The sequence below is a fragment of the Entelurus aequoreus genome, linkage group LG01 (assembly GCF_033978785.1).
Source record: "Entelurus aequoreus isolate RoL-2023_Sb linkage group LG01, RoL_Eaeq_v1.1, whole genome shotgun sequence".
Taxonomy (NCBI): domain Eukaryota; kingdom Metazoa; phylum Chordata; class Actinopteri; order Syngnathiformes; family Syngnathidae; genus Entelurus; species Entelurus aequoreus.
The window spans coordinates 85,594,021-85,616,520 of record NC_084731.1 but is presented as its reverse complement, the minus strand read 5'-3'; the positions used below and the strand labels follow the sequence as shown (position 1 = coordinate 85,616,520).

General features: G+C 39.3%; 1 protein-coding gene across 17 annotated transcripts in view; it reads left to right on the top strand.

Annotated features, from left to right (window-relative positions):
• LOC133658117 (peripheral plasma membrane protein CASK-like) overlaps positions 1-22,500 on the top strand; it is a 115,304-nt gene that overhangs the window by 63,936 nt on the left and 28,868 nt on the right. For 7 of the 17 annotated variants that reach the window (XM_062059778.1, XM_062059769.1, XM_062059753.1 and 4 more), the window contains exons 6-12: positions 3,332-3,434; positions 3,542-3,717; positions 8,105-8,227; positions 8,298-8,381; positions 8,504-8,603; positions 19,757-19,774; positions 20,380-20,504. In XM_062059778.1, the coding sequence (XP_061915762.1) occupies positions 3,332-3,434; positions 3,542-3,717; positions 8,105-8,227; positions 8,298-8,381; positions 8,504-8,603; positions 19,757-19,774; positions 20,380-20,504 (729 nt within the window). The remainder of the gene's footprint in view (positions 1-3,331; positions 3,435-3,541; positions 3,718-8,104; positions 8,228-8,297; positions 8,382-8,503; positions 8,604-19,756; positions 19,775-20,379; positions 20,505-22,500) is intronic. The other 10 variants (XM_062059851.1, XM_062059761.1, XM_062059860.1 and 7 more) reach the window with 2 other exon arrangements.

Here is a 22,500-nt window from a genome sequence, read left to right as displayed (position 1 = left end):
ACGTTTACTGAGTGTTGTTAAAAGGAAAGGCCATGTAACACAGTGGTAAAAATGCCCCTGTGCCAACTTTTTTGCAATGTGTTGCTGCCATTAAATTCTAAGTTAATGATTATTTGCAAATAGAAATTAAGTTTCTCAGTTCGAACATTAAATATCTTGTCTTTGCAGTCTATTCAATTGAATATAAGTTGAAAAGGATTTGCAAATCATTGTATTCTGTTTTTATTTACGATTACACAACGTGCCAACGTCACTGGTTTTGGGCTTTGTGTATATATGTACTGTGTGTATATATATATACACTACCGTTCAAAAGTTTGGGGTCACATTGAAATGTCCTTATTTTTTAAGGAAAAGCACTATACTTTTCAATGAAGATAACTTTAAACTAGTCTTAACTTTAAAGAAATACACTCTATACATTGCTAATGTGGTAAATGACTATTCTAGCTGCAAATGTCTGGTTTTTGGTGCAATATCTACATAGGTGTATAAAGGCCCATTTCCAGAAACTATCCCTCCAGTGTTCTAATGGTACAATGTGTTTGCTCATTGGCTCAGAAGGCTAATTGATGATTAGAAAACCCTTGTGCAATCATGTTCACACATCTGAAAACAGTTTTGCTCATTACAGAAGCTAAAAAACCGACCTTCCTTTGAGCAGATTGAGTTTCTGGAGCATCACATTTGTGGGGTCAATTAAACGCTCAAAATGGCCAGAAAAAGAGAACTTTCATCTGAAACTCGACAGTCTATTCTTGTTCTTAGAAATGAAGGCTATTCCACAAAATTGTTTTGGTGACCCCAAACTTTTGAACGGTAGTGTGTATATATATATACAGTATATTAGGGCTGGGCGATATATCGATATACTCGATATATCGTGGGTTTGTCTCTGTGCGATATAGAAAATGACTATATCGTGATATTTGAGTATACGTTATCACGCAGTTACGCTTTTAGCTGCGGGCATTACACTGCAGGCTCTTCCCACTCTTTCTTGTCTCTCCTTCTCACAGAGACTTAAAACAAGCGCACCTTCTTACATACGTTACATACAACATCATACGCCCTCGCGGAGCAGAGAGGTAGCGGAATGGTAACATTAGCTGTGATGCTAACGGAGTGGTGCGAGTGGTAATACGAGAGAAAGAAGGTGCGAATCTCGTAACAAATGAAGGAAGAATTAATTCCCAAGAAAAACAGCACAGGGTCCATCGTCTGGCGGTGGTTTGGCTTCAAGCGGGAATATGTCGAACATACAACCGTAATATGTCAAGTTTGTGGCAAAATCGTACAAAATGTAGCAGCTCTACTAATGTAGCATCATTTGAAAAGTCACCCGCTAGAGAATGAAGAGTGCTTGAAACTCTGCATGTCAACATCTCCGTTTGGTGCCACACCCACAAAATGCCGAAGCAACCATTTCCACATCAACACCGTATTAAAAAAATAGTCAACAACAGAAGGAGATAACGTCCGCAGGAACCTACCACATAGCGAAAGACATACACTATGTGATTTCCTATTATGCAGCTCATTTTTATTTGACACTTATTGAAATACCTTGACATCATGCACAAAAGTGCACTTTATTTGTTTTAAACCATTTTAGTGGCATTTTGTACAAAAAGTGCACTTTAATTTAGTGTTGTTTGGATATGTCATCTTAGTGACATCATGCACAAAAATGCACTAATAGCTAGTTTTAAAATGTCTCTGACAATCTTGCACTTTCTGTTTTGGAAATGACATGAATGTTTGTGCCACTGCTTAATAACTGTTTAATAAATACAGTTTTGGTAAATTGACTTGGTTGTGCATGAAAGTTTAAAATGAGCATATATTAATGCAGTATGAACAAGAATGTTTTAATGTAGACACATAGAATCATCATACTGGTGTGATTATATGCATCAAGTGTTCATTGAAGGCTAAGGCAAAATATCGAGATATATATTGTGTATTGTGACATGGCCTAAAAATATTGAGATATTAATAAAAGGCCATATCGCCCAGCCCTAAATTCAAGGCTAAGGCAAAATATCGAGATATATATATCGTGTATCGTCACATGGCCTAAAAATATTGAGATATTAATAAAAGGCCATATCGCCCAGCCCTAAAATATATATATATACTTGCTCGCCCCAGTATAAAGTATTTGCTTGCCTAACAGAATTACTATTGCGACATCCAGTGGACTCATTTAAAACAGCAGTTTCTTTAACACACTCGACTCATGTTACTATCTGGTTGAACATTTTGGGGTACATGTCGTCATTATTTAAGTATAATATTGTTAAATGTACGCTGCAAAAAAGAGCTGTCAAAATATAATGTAAAACAGGGGTTTTCAATATTTTTGACCTTGGGGCCCAACTTTTGTACTTCAGAGGTGCCCACTCAATTGTTAACACCCACTCAGTATTCTTACTCTTGATTTAATCGTATTTGATAATTATAATATTTAACAACTTAAACCTTGTCAAATTAATATGAAAGCATGTGTAAATCCGAAAAAATATTATCAAGGCTTAGGTCAGGCTGATTACAATAGTAAATATTAATGAATAATTACTGTAAAAGAAGGGACTCTTAAAAACTCATGAAAAATAAATGTACATACAATTACACAAGTGTTTATATACAAAATTGATAAAATAATAATAATATGTATGTTTCTTAACTAAACTGTCAATAAAATCAAAGTGCAAATGAAAATACAACTTCTCCACTACAGTCAAAATGTTTGCGCTTAAGAAACTACTATGACTTTAGTTCTAGACTTCTTTTGTTTGATATTGTCAACACTGCCACAAGTTGTGGAAAAGTGTATTACAACTGAGTACCGCTGCGACCCATACGAACCACAGCTGTTCAACATCTTTTTTGGAGGCATTTTGCGGCCCAACAATGGTTATGGTTAAGAAACACTGATGTAAAAAGACTTGATTTTAAGAAAGAAAATACTAAACACTAGTGAAATTAACTAGCTGCATGAGTAGATCATTTAACTTACAAAGACATCCCAAATTAAGATTTGTATATCTGGAAATTAGCACAAGTATTTTTTTCCGAGAACAAATATTATTCAACTTGCAATTCTTAAACTAAACATCCCTGAGATAATCTCTTTAACCACAATTCTCAATGGGGGGAAACCAAAATATTTTATTTGAATAGTTTTTTTCTCAATTTAAACATTTTAAACTAGAATAAAAAATATACAGTATATAATTACTCATGCTAAAATATTAAATCTTGACAATTGGCAAATAATTTACAGTGTGATTAATCCTGCGTCTCGTGTGTGTTTGTCCATATGTAGCCTCACTGTGTGCTGCTAGCCTCCAAGGAGAACTCTGCTCCTGTCAAGCTGGGAGGCTTTGGAGTAGCGATCCAGCTTGGAGAGTCAGGCCTGGTTGCTGGAGGTATATTGACATTGTAAACTAAGCATCCACCTGTGTGCTCTCTTCCTTCTTTGGCCTGTCACTCGCACAAATGCTTCTCGGAGCTCATATCAAGTTACTTTTTTCAGGTCGTGTCGGCACTCCCCACTTCATGGCTCCAGAAGTTGTCAAGCGAGAGCCATATGGCAAACCGGTGGACGTGTGGGGATGCGGGGTTATCCTCTTCATCCTTCTGTCGGGCTGCCTGCCTTTCTATGGCACGAAAGATCGCCTGTTTGAGGCCATCATTAAGGGCAAATACAAGGTAGGTATGTTATGCGGGCCCCTGATATCCTGATTGGACTCCATTAAGTAAGTTAATTTGTCATTTAGAGCATGACTGTGAGAGTAGAGCACACTGACAATTGATGGTGGTGTTTATTTTCTCTGCATGACTAATCTGCAGCAGATGCAGTCACAGCAGGATGTCTAGTTTTTTCTGTGAAGCCAGGCTGTGCCACCGTTACCTCTTTTTCATTGTCACAATTCTCATTGGTTTCCAAACTTCCACCACTTCATTATTCCTCAGTGGCCACCAACAGAACAGACCCACTAAAAATATTTCGTTTCAGTCAGAAGTTAACACACACTCATCATGGGCATAAATGCTATTTTTAACCCCTTAATGTTTTTTTTTTTTTTGTTATTTTGTCTTTTGCGACTATGGCACAATTACACAATGGGCATCTTCAATCATTTTCAGATACAAAAAATTGGGTGCACAAGTTAGAATCTAGTTATAGGGGCGTCCTGATCCGATAATGATATAGGTCCTCTATCATCATAAACACAAGTACAGGATTATATTGTCTTGCATCTGAAATCCCCGATTGGCTATATGGTTATCGTTTAGATGTATTTGTTTCAAACACGTTTAGCAAGTCACATTAAGGAACATCATCTGGTTAAATTTGCAAATTTCAACATATCTGTAAAGGAGTAGGAAGAAGCAAAGCTTTTATTGAATCCTACCCATTATCTTAGTCTTTTACTGATTGTTCATTAACATGATAACTTGTAAATTTTTACAGCTGCCCAAACACTTGAGGGTTGCTGGTTCAATTCCAGTTTCTGCCATCTTAGTCACTTCTGTTGTGTCCCTGGGCAAAACACTTCACCCACCTTGCTCCCACTGCCCCCCGCACTAGTATTAATGAGTTTACCACCAATTTTTCTTAAAGGGTAATTGCACTTTTTTTGTTTTTTTGCCTATCGTTCACAATCATTATGAAAGACATGACGACAGATGGATTTTTAAAAATGCATTCTAAATATTAAATAAATGCGATCATATAATCCCATTTAGATGATTAATCTCATAATCCTTGCGAAGAAATGTGGTGGGGGGTCGAGGGGTACCAAGCGTCTTTTTGTGTCGTTCTTGCCAGTTCTGGGTCATAAATGGCTGTCAAATTGTCCCAACTTGTCGGAGTACCTGCTCAGCCATCTACTTTCCAAGTGAGATGATGATCTACAATAAACTTCCAAGGAGTAGGAATGTGAGGAAACAGCAGACCACTCCATGATGTACACATAGGGACACACGGTAGTGATGACGTCATTAGCGCTTATAATAACAATATCACTAATACTTGGGAAACATTCAAGTCACAAAATGTAAATTGAGTATTGTCTGCGCTTTTTGAATGGTTATTAATTGTTTTTATTGGCAGAATAGGCAACCTCCCATTGGCTCCGCTGTAAGTGGACTTTTATTCCCGTTTATTTAATATTTAGAAATACATTTTAAAAAATCCATCCGTCATGATAATAATGATTGTGAACGATAGCCAAAAAAGGGCAGTTCCCCTTTCAGCTTTCTCATTGTAAAGCGTGTTGAGACAGTTTTGATAGAGTGCACAGGATTAGAGTATCTGGGCATGCTGTTTACTGGTTTCTGATAGAACACAATGTGTCCAGTTTGCTGGGTCTTCTTCAACTTTCCTCCCTGTGTTGAAGGGCGTACCACAGGGTTCAATATTAGGACCGCTGTTGTTCTCCATTTACGTGAACAATCTTTGTGATAAAATATCAGATGCCGCGTTCCATTTCTATGCAGATGATGCGGTCATATATTGTTCATCCCCCTCTGCAGTGCAAACCCTTGAACTTTTGCAGTCTGCTTTTGATAATGTTCAGTCCCAGCTGACCCAATTTAGGCTTGTGCTAAATGCAGACAAATCTAAGGTGATGTTATTCTCAAATGGCAAACGGCTGCCATTGAACATCCCGAAACTATTGACTGCTCATGGGGTCGAGCTTGAGTTGGTCTCAACATATACGTTTTTCGGAATTACTATAGATGAGTTTTTCTTTTAAAGCACACATAGAAAAGCTTGTGTCTAAACTTAAAATTAAATTGGGATTTTAGAAATAAGTCTGGTTTTTCCTTAAAAGTTATGAAACATCTTATCTCATCTACCTTTATTCCTTTACTTGATTATGGAGACTTGCTTTTTATGAATGCACCTGGCACTTACTTGAAGAAACTAGACACTGTATATCACTCTGCCTTACGTTTTATTACTGGTTGTGGAAATCTTGTCCACCACTGTACTCTGTATGCAAAGGCAAACTGTTCATCTTTAACTGCCGAAGACTTTCTCGATGGATAGTTTTTATATATAAATGTCTTCTTGGACTTGTCCCCACCTATCTGTGTTCCTTTGTGTGTAGAGACTCCAGTCATTACAACCTACGCTCACAGGATGTCCTCCACATGTTGGTTCCTAGAGCCAACACAGAACTTGGTAAAAAAACCCTCCAGTTATGCTGCTCCCTGGTGATGGAATGACATCCAGAAAGATCGGAGGCTACCAGAATTGATCACTTTGGGGGAGTTTAAGTCAATTTTAAAAGATCGAGAAACCAGTTCTCTTGGGAAATGTACTTGCTTTTAAATTGAATTATATACTTAATCGTTTTAAATGATTTTGACCTGTTCTGGTATGACTGCTGTTGTTCTGTTGTATTGTCTTGTTGTAAATATTATTGTAACCTTGTTGTTGCCGCCCTCTTTGTCAGGTCGCTCTTGAAAAAGAGATTTTAATTTCAATGAGTCTTTACCTGGTTAAATAAAGGAAATTGATTGATTGATTGATTTGAAAATGTGCTATATAAATATAATTCATTTAATCAAGGTGTTGGGGTAAAAAATTAATAACTTGTTGGTGATAGTAAATGAATGTTATACATTACATACTATTGTAGAATCTGTTATTTTTGCTTGTCGTTGGCTTCAGATGCATTGAGTCTTAGAGTTGTATCTTTTATTTCCCTGTAGTCGAGATGATGTCATCTTCAGTTAGTATTTGTCCAGTTTTTGATGTCTTTAACGACATGTACTGTACTTTCGGCTCGCCCTGTCCTCCATTTAACCTGCTTCCTCAACTCGCGTGCCTTCTTGGCGACGTCAGCGTTGCGTTTTTGTCAGATCACTGATGTAGACGTTTTGTTCCCTTCAGTTTGACTTGGCTGCCTCAACAAAGCCACTTTGTTGTTTTTGTTGTTGAACTTTATGAGGATGGCAGGTGTGGCATTGTTCTTGCGAGACATTGTACTGCAGGTTTCGATGTTGTCGACATCCACACTTCTCCAATCAAAGGCGTTGACTGCAGAACGTTGGCCGCCTGTTGCAGTGTTGAAGCAGCAACATCTTGTCCTCCTCTTCTGTTATCAGCTGCTCCACCATTAGGCATATGTGTTATCTGAAGGCCAGTCATAATCACATTGGTCATGCGGACAGACTCTTGTACTTCCTGAATCTGACACATCATTTGAGATATAGTTTGATCCTTCTCATCATTTCTTCTTTAAAACCTTCACTGTCTCCTCTAGTCCAATTACTTTTGTTCATCCATCCATTTGTTTGAGTGTTGTAGTATCCTCATAAAGTGTAGCAGTATCTTTCCTCACTTCCTTAATATTTTTGACAAGTGTTTCATGTTCTTGTGCTGTCTATCAGGCATAACTTTCATATTATGCAACATTCTTATTACTCCTTGGAGGCTACCTGAATCTGGACTCTCTTCCACATCCTTATCTGCATTTGTTGCGGTAGAAGCCTTTTTGTGGTTAGCTTGCCTTGCTAATTCGGAGTTAGTTCCTCCCACCATATGATGTTCAAGCTAGTGGTATCAGCAAACAAATCTGGAATTATGGTCAAAATCTGTGTTTGGGAATAGTACACAAATGGTCTAAAAACCTTGTCTCACTGCAAAACTCTTTCCATTCCCAGTGAGAGGGGGCGTGGCAACAGAGTTAATACATGTAATCAGTATCTGCCGATGTCACTAATGGATGATCGGTATCGGAATCCACAGCATAACATCCTGATTGGAACATGTCTAGCAATGGTCGACGTCAATAAGTTAATACGTGAATCTAACCATAATTTTTACTTTGTGTAAATCCAAAACAAATTCAAACTTGTGCATTTAAAGTCACATTCCTGCTGAAAAGGACAGTTCAAATCAATCATTAGGCCTAACATCAATATCACAGTCATGCCCATGAAGAGTGTATGTAAAGTTGTGACCAAAACTGTATGTAATCTATGTGATTTATACATTTACTGAAAACGATCTAATGAACTGCAGTTTATAGTTCTTAAGTAATCACTCTCCATTCTGGTTATCTGTGTGTGTGAACAGATGAACCCACGTCAATGGGCCCACATCTCGGAGAGCGCCAAAGACCTGGTGAGGCGTATGTTAATGCTTGACCCCGCAGAGAGGATCACTGTTTACGAGGCGCTCAACCATCCTTGGCTGAAGGCAAGATTGCACACTTCGCGACGCAGTTATGTAATGGGTGCATGCGCTAAAGTGTTCTGTTTTGGTGTAGGAAAGGGACAGGTACGCCTACAAGATCCACCTTCCCGAAACAGTGGAACAGCTGAGAAAATTCAATGCAAGGAGGAAGCTGAAGGTCAGCAACTTATTGAGAATAGCCATCATTGTAAATTATGTTGAATTTGATAAGTGTGGATGTGTCCTATCATCCTCACTATTTCTTTACAAACTTTGCTGTCTCTAATCCCTGTGTGCCAGGGTGCAGTGCTGGCTGCTGTATCAAGTCACAAGTTTAACTCTTACTATGGAGACCCTCCTGAGGAGCTACATGACTTTTCAGAAGACCCAACCTCTTCAGGTGAATGTCATAACACTGATTTTGATCTTTTTTTAGAGCACATAGATTTTCTTAGCCCAATGCATTGTTTGAAGGGGAACTGCACTTTTTTTGGAATTTTGCCCATCATTCACAATCATTATAAGAGACAAGAACACACGTCTTTTTTTTAGGATCTAAAGATGATAAACAACACTTTCAAAAAGCGGCTAATGGGAGTCACCGTTGTAATCTTCGAAGCCCTTTAAAACAACTTCAAAACCCTCCATCAATGTTTTATATACACACTGCAAGTATACATATGGGGGGGGGGGGGGGGGGGTTACCCACATATGCGGTCCTCTCCAAGGTTTCTCATAGTCATTCACATTGACGTCCCACTGGGGTGAGTTTTCCTTGCCCGTATGTGGGCTCTGTACCGAGGATGTCGTTGTGGCTTGTACAGCCCTTTGAGACACTTGTGATTTAGGGCTATATAAATAAACATTGATTGATTGATTGATTGATATATAATGTAGTTGTAGCATACGGAAGTTGAGAGAGTGAGGTCAGCATGACTTGCGGGTATAAATGAGGAATTTGGAGCCAAGCTATGCGGACGTATATGGCGTGCTTACTCAAAGTCAACTTGAAAAAACTTCCCAGGCCAGCTGGACCAAACAGACAGCTGTCCATTGAGTGAGTCACTATAATATTGATCATGATACATCCAACACATCATGCTTGTTATTACAACTACATACAGTGTCTGTGTACAAAAAAAGTGAAATAATACTTTACAGATACTGTAATATGATTGTTTATGTTTTTTCAGTTAATACAGATTGGTGTCCTATCACATTGTGTTGTGCATAACAAACTCAAAAGCGATTCAGCTGCTGATGCAAAAGCTATGTTGTTTTTGCCGTAGCTAGCTTAGGGCTAATTTCGTAGTATGCCACATGGAGACCATGTCTTACTACGCTAGATAAAATAGTTCCTTCGTGTTCGCTCTTTTACAATAAAAATTGTAAAAGAGCTTGGTTGTTAAACAGGTTACGGAACGTAAATGAAGTATTGTTGGCATTTTTTAGGTGCATTTTAAAGTGGTTTAGCGTCAGAATGGATTGCTCCCATTAGCTGCATTGTCAGCCACCAAGAACAAACCGATTTTTACGAATGCTTTTTTCTTCTTGTCTCTCATTAGGATTGTGAACGATAGACAAAAAAAATGTAGTTTTTCTTTAAGCCAAGTAAAGTACATTTTATTCATATTCACAATAAATGTCAGTAAATTGAAAACTGTGGGCCTAATAAATGAAAGAAAACCAGGCAAGAATGACTTCAAGTCTTTAAGGACTTGGTAGATCAGCCTGTCAATAGAGAGCAGTGGCGGCTGCTGGTCTTCCAAGTAGTAGGGCAAGCTCATTTTCAGCTATTTTCCAAACACGACTACAGTCTCCAATAACAAATAAAAGATACAAAGATGCTAGATTTTACAAAGAAAACATCACTTTGAGGCTTGTAAAATTCTCCATATCAACTTGGAACAACATAATGAAACTTGAAAAATGATGAGGCAGTGATTTATATTGCAAGATCGGTGATAAACGCATTTTGCTGTCAATCAAAGACGGATTTAATCTCAGAAAGATCATCCAATCGCCATCGTAGAAGCTTGGCGTCAATGCCATCCAAGGCCAAGCCCGCTTTTCATACACTTCCGGAGACGCTCCGCTTTCGATGGGTGGGACAAAGCCGACCATTTATCCAATGACTGTCTAGTTTAGCTGTAGTGGAGTGTAGCTGTATGCTCCACTAATGAAGTCAATAGACGGTCAGCTTCAACACTGTTAAATGCACTGTGACGCTACCACAATCAATGAGAAAAAAGTTGTCAGCTGTCGCGAAAGTTGCTGATTTTAAAAAGTTAATGCATTATAGCACGTATTTACAAGTATGTAAGTAAATATTTGACAACTTACTTGCTTTGACATTTTAGGCGAAGCTAAACTTATCTTGCAGTTATCACTTCAAGGGAAGTCTTTAGCAAAGGACACTGATAGAGAACTAAATTAATCCACAAAGTAACAAAATCATGGACTAGTGTTTCAGCATCAGCCAGCGGCATGTTGCACAAGTGAAAGACACTGTCCTTAACAGTTGTTGTATATGGGCTAGTGTTGCGTGTTGTAGACAATATAAATGATATACATTTGGCAGCTTTCAATGCTATTGTCATATCATGTTAATGCATGTTGACACATTTTTAGCTTTGTCCTGCAAATTTGACAGCGATAAGCGAATAACAATCCTGGGTGCAATGTAGTGTCCTCACTAGCAAGCTAGTGACTAATGCAGGGGTTTCCGAACTACGGCCTGACGTCATGAGTTTCATAAAAAAGCTGGCCCGCGGGGTGTTATTTAAATTAATTTTAAATATCTGACTGCTTCTATTCTACTGCCTTTTTTATGGACAATGTGAGTAAATTAGGTCAATGACTGTAAATTGTACTTTGAAGTGAATATTGCACAGCATTTACTTATAGGACCCAATCCAAACAACCTTTCCTAGTCATGGTGCAAATTTTTTTTTACCAACACAAAAACAACAACACACATGGTCAAACGTAACACAACTCGCTCACTGAGCTTTGTGGCTATTATAAAAAAAACATCCATGCACCAGAAAAAAAAATCTAAATTACACCCTCTTAAACCCATTACAACACATGTTGGCAAAAATGCAAAACATACTCTTCACACCATGTTTGGCGCATTTTAGCTGCTTGATATTTCTGATTGATTACAAAACTTTAAGGAGGTTGTCACGGAAGTAAACAAGGTAGGAGTCGAAGTTTCACATACACTACTATCCAGTTATTTTAATTATTAATTATATACCCTATTATAATATAATCTGTACATGAGTCAAAAAGTTTGGACATACCTGGGCTAACGTCCCTCCACAGTGCAAAGTCACGTCCTCAAGGCAAAGTAGATTCCTCACTAGCGAGATAGCGGCTAAGTAATTCTCACCTTCATGTCGGCAAATAAAGTATGTTTCTCATCACTAGAGGACAGTGTATGTGGTGTAGGAGGATACAATGAGACAGGCTAACTGCTAAGCTAGAGATCTAAACAGAAGTTTATGATACCATGTCCATGTATAGTATTAATATATTGTCGCTACTACAATAATAAGATTCATATTTTTTATTATCCCAAAATTTGTTTTTTTGTTGTTGTTGTTTTTGTGATTATTTACACATCCAGCTAATAAGTCCCTGGACAGAGAATGGCTTTCAATCAGAGCCAAGAGCACCTTTTGCTTTTGTTTAGTTATTTTGCACTATTCAATTTATTTAGCTCAAAATATGTCACGTAATTAAAGGGAATAAGTAAATAATTGAATTGATATTGTTACCCACGGTTGCTAGTGGTATTACATGATCCCTCACTGCAAGGCTCCTTCCTGTGAAGGCAAATGTAAAGTCATCGAGAGACACTATTTTGTTACACACCTCTGAGGTGCTACGGGCCAAAGACACATTGGCAGTTTTATTGAAAATGAAGTGATCACAAGTTGTACTTAATTAAGGTCATTCAGTTTCGATTTTTAAAGACACATTTGAAGTTTGTATAGATGATTGGTGTTATTGATAAGGTGTGTTTCATTTGCATATGAATTGAAATCAAGAGTATTTTCTAATCATACTGTCTAAGGCCGGAAGATTCAACTAATTTGTTGGGGGTCAAAATTTCCAGAATGCTAAGGACCGGGGTCTTATTTTGTACGTTGAGTAGAACCAGCGCATTACCTACTGTAGACATTAATTTTGGTCTATTTATTTTGTTAGAGTTACAGGAGTGCTCTGCTGTTTTTTAAGTACCAGCAGTGGAAAAACAAGTTGACACTAAATGCTTATTTGTTTTTCATTGTATCCATTAAACCTGATCCAATTGTATTTACAATGCGCAAAGTGTTTTAAAACACTGTTTAAACATCACAAAATGCCACAAATTCAGTAGCCATTTTGAATATTGCGCTCTGAATACTTTCGGCTATTTTCGGAGACCGACATCACAGTAGTAACACTTCTGCACTCTGACAATGTTATCAGATCAGTCATATTGGAAATATGATAACATTTGAAAGAGATGTGGTGTTTATCATTCACAATCCTTATGTAAGACAACAACACATATACTTGGCCTTTCTAATGCATTCTAAATCGTAAATAAATAGCCAACAAATGATTCAACAGATCGAGGGTCCTCTGTTGCGATCATTATACTCTCTCTAAAAACATCCAGAAACCGCTAACAATACTCCATTTACATGTTGTCACCTGAAAATTAACCAAATATGAGTGATATTGTTATTATAAGCGCCAACGCAGACGGACCATTTTTTTTATTTTTTATTTTTTTATTTTATTTATTTATTTTATTTTATTTTTTTTATGTCCTGCCCAGCTTCTCGGGCAAATCATATAGCAGATGTAGATGCCCATATCGGCTGTTCAGATTTACTTTACAAAAGAGAAGTGTAGGATACTTCTCTTGTTGCCTTACTTGTATTTTGACTTTATTAAATGTATTTATATTATCATTTGGTGCAGCCGGGCCGGAGCAGGAGGGGATAGAAAGAGAGAAAAAGGAAGACAGAGGGGGGAATTGTGGGGACAAGAGGGGGATTAGACAGAGAGACAAAAACAACAACAGCAAACACAACAACAACAACAACAACAACAACAGAGCAACATCAGCAAATACGACATGTACAAATATGATGGTAAAAGTAATAGCAAATAAGCAGTTAGCGAAAATTTAAAGAAAAATACAGAACTGAGCATTATTACACTAAAAATGGAGCAATATGAATACCAATAGAAATAGTGCTATTGATAATAAACAATACCAGTACTTTACCTTTATTATCAACAATACAATTGTTCAAATGCAACAATACATATACGTAATGATAACTTGAGATACGAAAGAATGCAGAAAAATGGAGGGGAAGAAAGAGAAGCAACCTTAACCTTGTAGATTGTTATAGTAACAATAGGTTAAGCTTTGTCAGTGTGCCATGTGTTATACCCAGTTTACCCTAGGGCAACAACGTTAATGTATGTTTGATGAAACGTGATTATGTGCATGAGTGTATGTGTGCATATGTACTTGAATATGTACAGTATGTGTATGTGTGCTTGTACAGTGAATGTATATGTACAGAATGTGTATATGTGTGTACAGCGAATGTATATGTACAGTATGTGTATACAGTATGTGTGTTTGAACAGTGAATGTATATGTACAGTATGTGTAAATGTGTGTTTGTACAGTGAATGTATATGTACAGTATATGTATGTGTGTGTTTGTACAGTGAATGTATGTGTAGTATGTGTATGTGTGTGTTTGTACAGTGAGTGTATATGTACTGTATGTGTATATGTATGTTTTTACAGTGAATGTATATGTACAGTATGTGTATACAGTATGTTTGTATAATGAATGTGCGTGTGGATGTACGAACTTTGAGTGTGTAAATATGTACTGTATTTATTTGTATATGTATGTGGGAGCGTAGGTACCTATGTATGTCTGTATGTATGCGTGTGAGTATATGTGAATTTGCATGTACAATACATTTGACTCCCAGTGTGTGCGGGAGCCAGAGTACGGCCCCAGCCTCCCCGAGAACCCATCCCACAAACAGTAGGTGTGGTGCCCAGGGAACCAGGGACCACCGCCCCCACGCAGCCAAGCCGGACAGCGACAGGAACCCCAGAGCCTGGCCCACCGTGCCGCCCACAAGGGCCAGCAGCAGGCCGCAGACAGACGCACCCGGCAGAGGACAAGGCACGAGAAAAACAGGGGGCAGCCAGACCCCAAGCCAGCGAGAGACCACACCCCACACGGACAGAAAGGCGGGACGCCCCGCCCGAGGGGCCCGGAGACCCCCCACAACCGGACGGGAAGACCGCCCCCGCCCCACCGGCAACAGGGCCCCCACGAGCCCCCCCCCACCCCCGGAGAGCGCGGCGAGGCCAGCCCACGGCCACCCCACCCAAGCCGGCCGCCACAGGACCACCCAGCACGGGGCCACAGGAACCACCCACCCCACCCGCAGGGACCCCAACGATGGAGATGGAACAACCAGCAACCGCCCCGCCGAGTCCCCCCCCCCTGAGGTAGGGGAATAAATAAATAAAATAAATAAATACATAATAATAATAATAATAATATTAATAAAATATATTTAAAAAAAAGAAGAAAAAAAGGAAAAAAATAAATAAATAATTAAATCTATTTATAATAAATAAATAAATAAATAAATAAAGAATTAAAAGAAGATCACAGACATGCTGACACACAAGGTCGCTACCCCAACAACTGGCCGACTCGCAGCACCTCGGAATACCCTGCAGCACCAAGCCACCACAGTAGACGCAGGGACCAGACCCAGCAGGCCCCAACCAAGACGGGCACCCGGAAGGGATGGACGGCGGGACCCAGGAGCTCCAGACACGCAGTCCGGATGCAGTAACCTGAGGCGCCGACCCCCACCCGACAGGCAGGCCCAGAACGTACCCCCAGAAATATACATACCGGTACATATATATATACATACACATAAACATACACATGTACACATACACACACATACACATGCACATATATATACATACATACATACATACATACATACACATACACATACATATACACAGTTTGTCAGCCCCGACAACCACCACGCGCGCGCGCTGCCACCAGTCACAACATCAGCCACCCCCCTGCATCAGACCCAGCAGCCACGGGCGCCCACACCACAAACAAACGGCAGCAGAAACAGCAGCCACAACACCCCCAGACAGCCAGCACCACCCAATCAAATCAAAGCGATCAAAAAAAAACCGCGACCGGCAACCACACGCCAACAGGATCACAGATACCAGCCAGCGCCAGCCCGCCAGCAAGCCCAAACGCCAACACGCAAACAAGAGACACCAACACCCCCCCCACCAAAAGACCCCACCACCCCAACCCAAACCCGCACAAACACACCACCGCCCAAACAACCGAGACACAGTATCCAGACCAGACACGGGCGCCGCGCCGCCACCACATCAAGTCGCCAACAGAGACCCCACAGCGCAAGGTCGGGCCACACGGGCACGGACCCCACCCAACAGGAAGCGAGACCCGCGCGACGCCACACACAAATAAATAAGATTAAACAAAAATAACAATAATTAAAAAAAAATAATAATAATAAAATGAAATACAAATTAAATTAACAATAACAAATACAAATAATTAAATAAAATAAAGTAAGTAAATAATAAAAATTATTTAAAAAAATAAATAAATAAATAAATAAATATATATATATACATATATATATACACATACATACACATACACATACATACATACACACACACATATATATATATATATACATACATATATATACACATACATACACACATATATATACACATAAAATAAAAATAAAAATAATAATAAATTAATAAAAGCTTGGCAGGCCACCAGAACGCAGTCCCCGGAATCCGCGCCGGCCGACAAGGCAATGAGGGGTGCGTCGAACCCCAACCCCCCCACATGCATGTGTACAAGGCCCCCAGAGTGTCTACTGTGTAGTTAAAATTAGGAGGTCAGCCATTACAGCCGACCTCCAGTCCCTATTGATGCGTGTACTGTAAAATGAGTGAGATATGTATGCTTGTGGGAACTAATAATGCGATTAAAATTGGGGGACATCAAGGTCTTGGTGGGTCCCAACCAAGCCGAGCCCTCCAAATCCTGGAGACGGACTATTTTCGCGGCGCATTGATAGCAGTGAGCTAATGCTAGCTTATGCTGCTATTGTTGACACACTGAGCCGACGGCTGCTTCTGCTTTGTCTCAATCTTGCTAAAAGTAAATTCTAGATTATAATTCATGCAGCTCTCACCTGGTAGTAGATAAATGTGGCCATGGTCTGACAGGCTGGTTGACTTTGACATCCCCTGAGATGTCGAAATAGCACAGTTTCATCTGACATCACATGGACAAAGATAAGACAAAGATACAAAGATAAGACATTCTGGAGGAAAGTTCTGTGGTCAGATGAAACAAAAATTGAGCTGTTTGGCCGTAATACCCAGCAATATGTTTGGAGGAGAAAAAGTGAGGCCTTTAATCCCAGGAACACCATGCCTACCGTCAAGTATGATGGTGGTAGTATTATGCTCTGGGCCTGTTTTGCTGCCAATGGAACTGGTGCTTTACAAAGAGTAAATGGGACAATGAAAAAGGAGGATTACTTCCAAATTCTTCAGGACAACCTAAAATCATCAGCCTGGAAGTTGGGTCTTGGGCGCAGTTGGGTGTTCCAACAGGACAATGACCCCAAACACCTGTCAAAAGTGGTAAAGGAATGGCTAAATCAGGCTAGAATTAAGGTTTTTAAATGACCTTCCCAAAGTCCTGACTTAAACGTGTGGACAATGCTGAAAAAACAAGTCCATGTCGGAAAACCAACAAATTTAGCTGAACTGCACCAATTTTGTCAAGAGTGTTAAAAAATTCAACCAGAAGCTTGACAGAAGCTTGTGGATGGCTACCAAAAGCGCCTTATTGCAGTGAAACTTGCCAAGGGACATGCAACCAAATATTAACATTGCTGTATTAATACTTTTGACCCAGCAGATTTGGTCACATTTTCAGTAGACCCATAATAAATTCATAAAAGAACCAAACTTCATGAATGTTTTTTGTGACCAACAAGTATGTGCTCCTATCAATCAATCACAAAAAAATAAGAGTTGTAGAAATTATTGGAAACTCAAGACAGCCATGACATTATGTTCTTTACAAGTGTATGTAAACTTTTGATCACGACTGTATATTATAATAGCTTCAATACAGAGGCAACTTGTTTTTCCTCTCTCCTGGTACTTTAAGGATCTTTCGAAAAAAAAAGCTAGTCAAAGATCATTTCTGTGACCGCACTCTTGTGTTTTTAGGAATCTGTTGCAAAAATGTGAGTCTCACACAAGTTTTTCAAACTGAATTCGCGGGTTAACAGTTGAATAGCCCAAATGATGAAAAAGTGAGGACCTAAAACGTAACCTTGAGGAACACCACTAGTTTAACTAAATAAGTTGAACACATGGATATTGACTGCCCACAGCAACACCTTTGTTACAAAAAAAATCACTTTATGGAAAAAAAATTAAGAAATGAACAGCCAAAAAGAAGAGCACTTTAAGGGGTGCCTTGAGGAATGCCTCAGTTATGTAAATCACAGGTTTGCACCAGAGTGTTGTATGTTTGCTAGCAAGGTTAGAATGTCAACGCTAATTCCTCTATACCAGTGGTTCTCAAATGGGGGTACGCGTACCCCTGGGGGTACTTGAAGGTATACAAAGGGGTACGTGATATTTTTTTTAAATGTCTGTCAAAAAGAACTGTGAAAAGAAATGCAACAATGCATAATTCAGTGTTGACAGCTAGATTTTTTGTGGACATGTTCCATAAATATTGATGTTAAAGATTTCTTTTTTTGTGAAGAAATGTTTAGAATTAAGTTCATGAATCCAGATGGATCTCTATTACAATCCCCAAAGAGGGCACTTTAAGTTGATGATTACTTCTATGTGTAGAAATCCATCCATCCATCCATTTTCTACCGCTTATTCCCTTCGGGGTCGCGGGGGACGCTGGAGCCTATCTCAGCTACAATCGGGCGGAAGGCGGGGTACACCCTGGACAAGTCGCCACCTTATCGCAGTGTATAGACATCTTTATTTATAATTTAATCACTTGTTTATTTTTCAACAAGTTTTTAGTTATTTTTATATGTTTTTTTCCAAATAGTTCAAGAAAGACCACAACAAATGAGCAATACTTTGCACTGTTATACAATTGAATAAATCAGAAACTGATGACATAGTGCTGTATTTTACTTCTTTATCTCTTTTTTTTCAACCAAAAATGCTTTGCTCCGATTAGGGGGTACTTGAATAAAAAAAAATTTCACAGGGGGTTCATAACTGAAAAAAGGTTGAGAACCACTGCTCTCCAGTAGTCCCCAACCACCGGTCCGGGGACTGGAACCGGTCCGTGACACATTTTCCACCGGGCCGCACGGGAACAATAATTAATTTATAAACTACCGCATTTTCTCTGACTTAACTTTGGCTTGTCCCACTGAACACACCAATAAGCTTTTTAATAGATGTAAATTACAACTCCTATGTTACAGTACATGGGACAATGCACATCAATGGACATATAACATGTAAATGTGCCAGATTGTAGCCAAAGGCTAATTTTTCATGCTCATTTTTTTTTGCTGTTTTTATCTCCCGCACGTAGAAAGCCCGTCCGTGAAAATAATGCATACATTAAACCGGTCCCTGCTGGAAAAAAGGTTGGGGAACCCTGCTCTATACAACAGGAGAATGCTCCTGCCTCCATGACTAACATTTACGTGCACAGTCCTCATAACTGATATTTACATACTCTACAAAACAGGTTAGAACTCAAGACACCAATCCAAAGCCAACAAAATATTGTAATCTCTGTGACCAAAAGTTCAAAGAAGACCAGTATGGTTCTTTGTTTCAAAGAAATTGGTCACAGGCTGTCTGGTTAAGAGCTTCCTGTTTCTCTGGTATCCGATAGTCAAACATTTTCACTTCCTTCCACAACACTGCTGCAGGGTCCGCATACAGACACACACAACGACAATAAAAGTTAAGCAACATTGAAGTGTTGAAATATGACATTTTCATTTTGATAACAGATTCATCAGCTCCAAAACAATGTTTTACTGTCTTGGATGTGCAGCCAATTATTCCTCAATACAGTGAAAGCAAGGTTTGCTGACTCATCCAGTCGCGCTTCCCGGTTCCTAGCAGGTGATTGTAGTCGGCGGTCCCAGACATTCTCCTGGCCTTAGTGCATGATTGCAGAATCTTTCTGGCCTAATAATAGGCCGTGCTGCTACTGCTGATTGTCAGTTTCCCTCTCTGCTGCTGCTGCTCTTTCCATCATCTGTCCTCAGTATTCGTATACATTGACTTAAAAAACTTCTGTCTTTGTGAGGTCAAACTCTTGTCTGTACCTTTTCTCTAATGTCAGCTTCTCTTTTCTTCTGCTTTGCCGCTCCTAGGACTGCTAGCTGCAGAAAGTATGTATCCCCCCTTCCCAATCGTTTGATGCGTGATATCCTCATGTGTCCCGTCACTGGCTTTTTAGTTGCATTATTAGTGTTAGGTGATGTAGTCTCCAGTTCTTTGTCTCCCTTTGTCTCCTTTCCCTACAAGAAATGCTTTAAGTGTGTTTTTCTTCTGAAAAGGTTTATTCGTTGAGATGAGCAAAATCAAACATGTATAACGGAAATTTAAAAATAATGTAGTTATGTTATAGTTCATCCACCATCTACTTGACTGTGTGACTTTTTGAGCTGACTTTCTTCCGATGTCATATTGATGCCACTGCCACTGTTTCTCTGGTTTTGCTGCATGTGTTGGCGCTGCAGCAGGTACTTGCGGTTAAATAATTTACGGATGTTTACCTTTCTGTGTGTTATGCTGTCATGAAGACCGTTGTTGGTGACTCTTGCCTGTACTGTGATTGTGTCTTTGTCCTTTTTGCCTGTTTGCTGTGCAGTTGTTTTTGTGTCTATATGTGCCATGATCAGTGTTTGCATTTTGCACAGTGTTGACTCTGTGTACTTGTCAGAATGTGGGCAATAAAGTTTGGATTTGTTTAACTTTGATGCATTTGCATCCACAGGGGCAGTGTCACAGGTTTTGGATAGCCTCGAGGAGATTCATGCGTTGACGGACTGTAGCGAGAAAGATATGGACTTTCTCCACAGTGTATTCCAGGATCAGCATCTCCACACCCTCTTAGATGTGAGTAGAACTTCTGTCCTGTTTAGTGTAGGCTTTTAATTCCCATGAAATCAAACGGTGCCATATTTTGATACCTTTTGTTGCACGTGACCTCACGTCCGATTTAGACTCAGCCGGTATAAACACTTGGTGGGCAAACAAGCACTCAAGTAGGGACTCAGTCAAACTTCCTTTAGGTACCGTAATGTTGACATTTTTCTTGCCAACAAAACAAGTATGCTTGATAGAAAACTCTCAAAGTACAGTACGGTTCTAATAATTCACATTAAATTTGCCCTAGATGAGCAATTTTACATGGCAATTTCAACACTTCCAAATTTGGTAGTGAAAACTGCAACTAAGATGCACGCTACTGAGTAATACTTGGTGGGCAAACAATCACTCAAGTAGGGACTCAGTCAAACTGCCTTTAGGTAATGTTGCAGTTTTTCATGCCAACAAAATAAGTATGCTTGATAGAAATCGCTCAAAGGTACGGTTCCAATATTTTATATAGAGTTTTCCCTGGATTAGCAATTTTACATGGCAATTTCAACGCTTCCAAATTTGGTAGTGAAAACCGCAACTAAAATGCACGCTACTGATTAATAGGTACAATACTTTTTTTGGGCGCAGCAAAAGAATAAAATCAATCCTAATGGCAAAGACTACTCCCTGACTTGGCCACACACCGTAGCCTATGCAATACCGCCATCTAACGTCTTGGAATTGTAATTGCATGCAAAGTCTGCTATATCAGTGGTCCCCAACCACCGGTCCGCGGCCCGGGACCGATTGGTACCGGGCCGCACAAGAAATTTAAAAAAAAAAAAATTTTTTTTTTTTTTTTTAATGAAATCAACATAAAAAACACAATATATACATTATATATCAATATACATGAATACAGTCTGCAGGGATACAGTCCGTAAGCACACATGATTGCATTTATTTATTTAAAAATTGTCCGTGGGACAAATTTTCAAGCGTTGACCGGTCCGCAGCTACAAAAAGGTTGGGGACCACTGTGCTATATAATACAGTGTACTGTATAATACTTGGAAATGAGACGTCATACGCCAATCTAAACTTGTATGAATTCTATACATTGCTGTCTGAGTAACTAAGTTATTTAATTGAGCACGTTTAACCTACAGTCTGTGCTCTTTCTCTGAGGACAAAGTAATGCTAAGATCCATACATGGATATGTCTACAACAGGATGTGGCGTCAAGAGTGCCAAAATCCCCGCCACACTCTGCATGCATGTTGCATGCATGTTGCGTGCAAGTTTCTCTACTTGCGCAGCTTTCTACCCTTTTGGCACTTAAGGGTGGGCATTTCTATACACAGCTTGTGCAACTTTAAACGCCAACAAAAAGACGGCGCGCGCACACACAGAGAAGCCACGTGCATGCATAGTGGGTTTTTTTACGGGCGAGGATTTTGCCATAGAAGTGAATCCACTTGACGGCACATGAACTGTAAGTGTAGCGGTCAACCCTCGTTTAGTAATAAATAAAGTTAGATATGACCAAACAAGGGTCGTAACAGCCATGTTTAGCCACGTGCCTACGTGGGGGCCATCTTAGCGGGCGCCACGTTCCCATTGAAGGCAATGCAATACAATGTTATTATTATTATTATTATTATTAAAATAATACATAACTTGATTATTTTGCAACTGATTTTCATGGTTTTGACTTTGTCACTGACAATAATATACAACATTTGATCTAAAAAACAAAAAAGAATAGCGTATAAAAAGGTTATTAGCAGTGTCTTTTTTCCAACTGTATAGTATATTTTGCAAACACAACAATGGGATGCCCTCGCACTTTGCCCCTTCTAGCTTAGTCTCGCCATAAGCATGCAGGTCATAGGAGCCTGTCGTATCCATCCTATATATCTATGCATTTTGCAATTATTATAAAAAAATACTTTAAAACCAAATTAAAACTGTAACATATTTAAACACTCGAATAACAATAAGACGGCGGTCAATTAAGAAGCCAGGA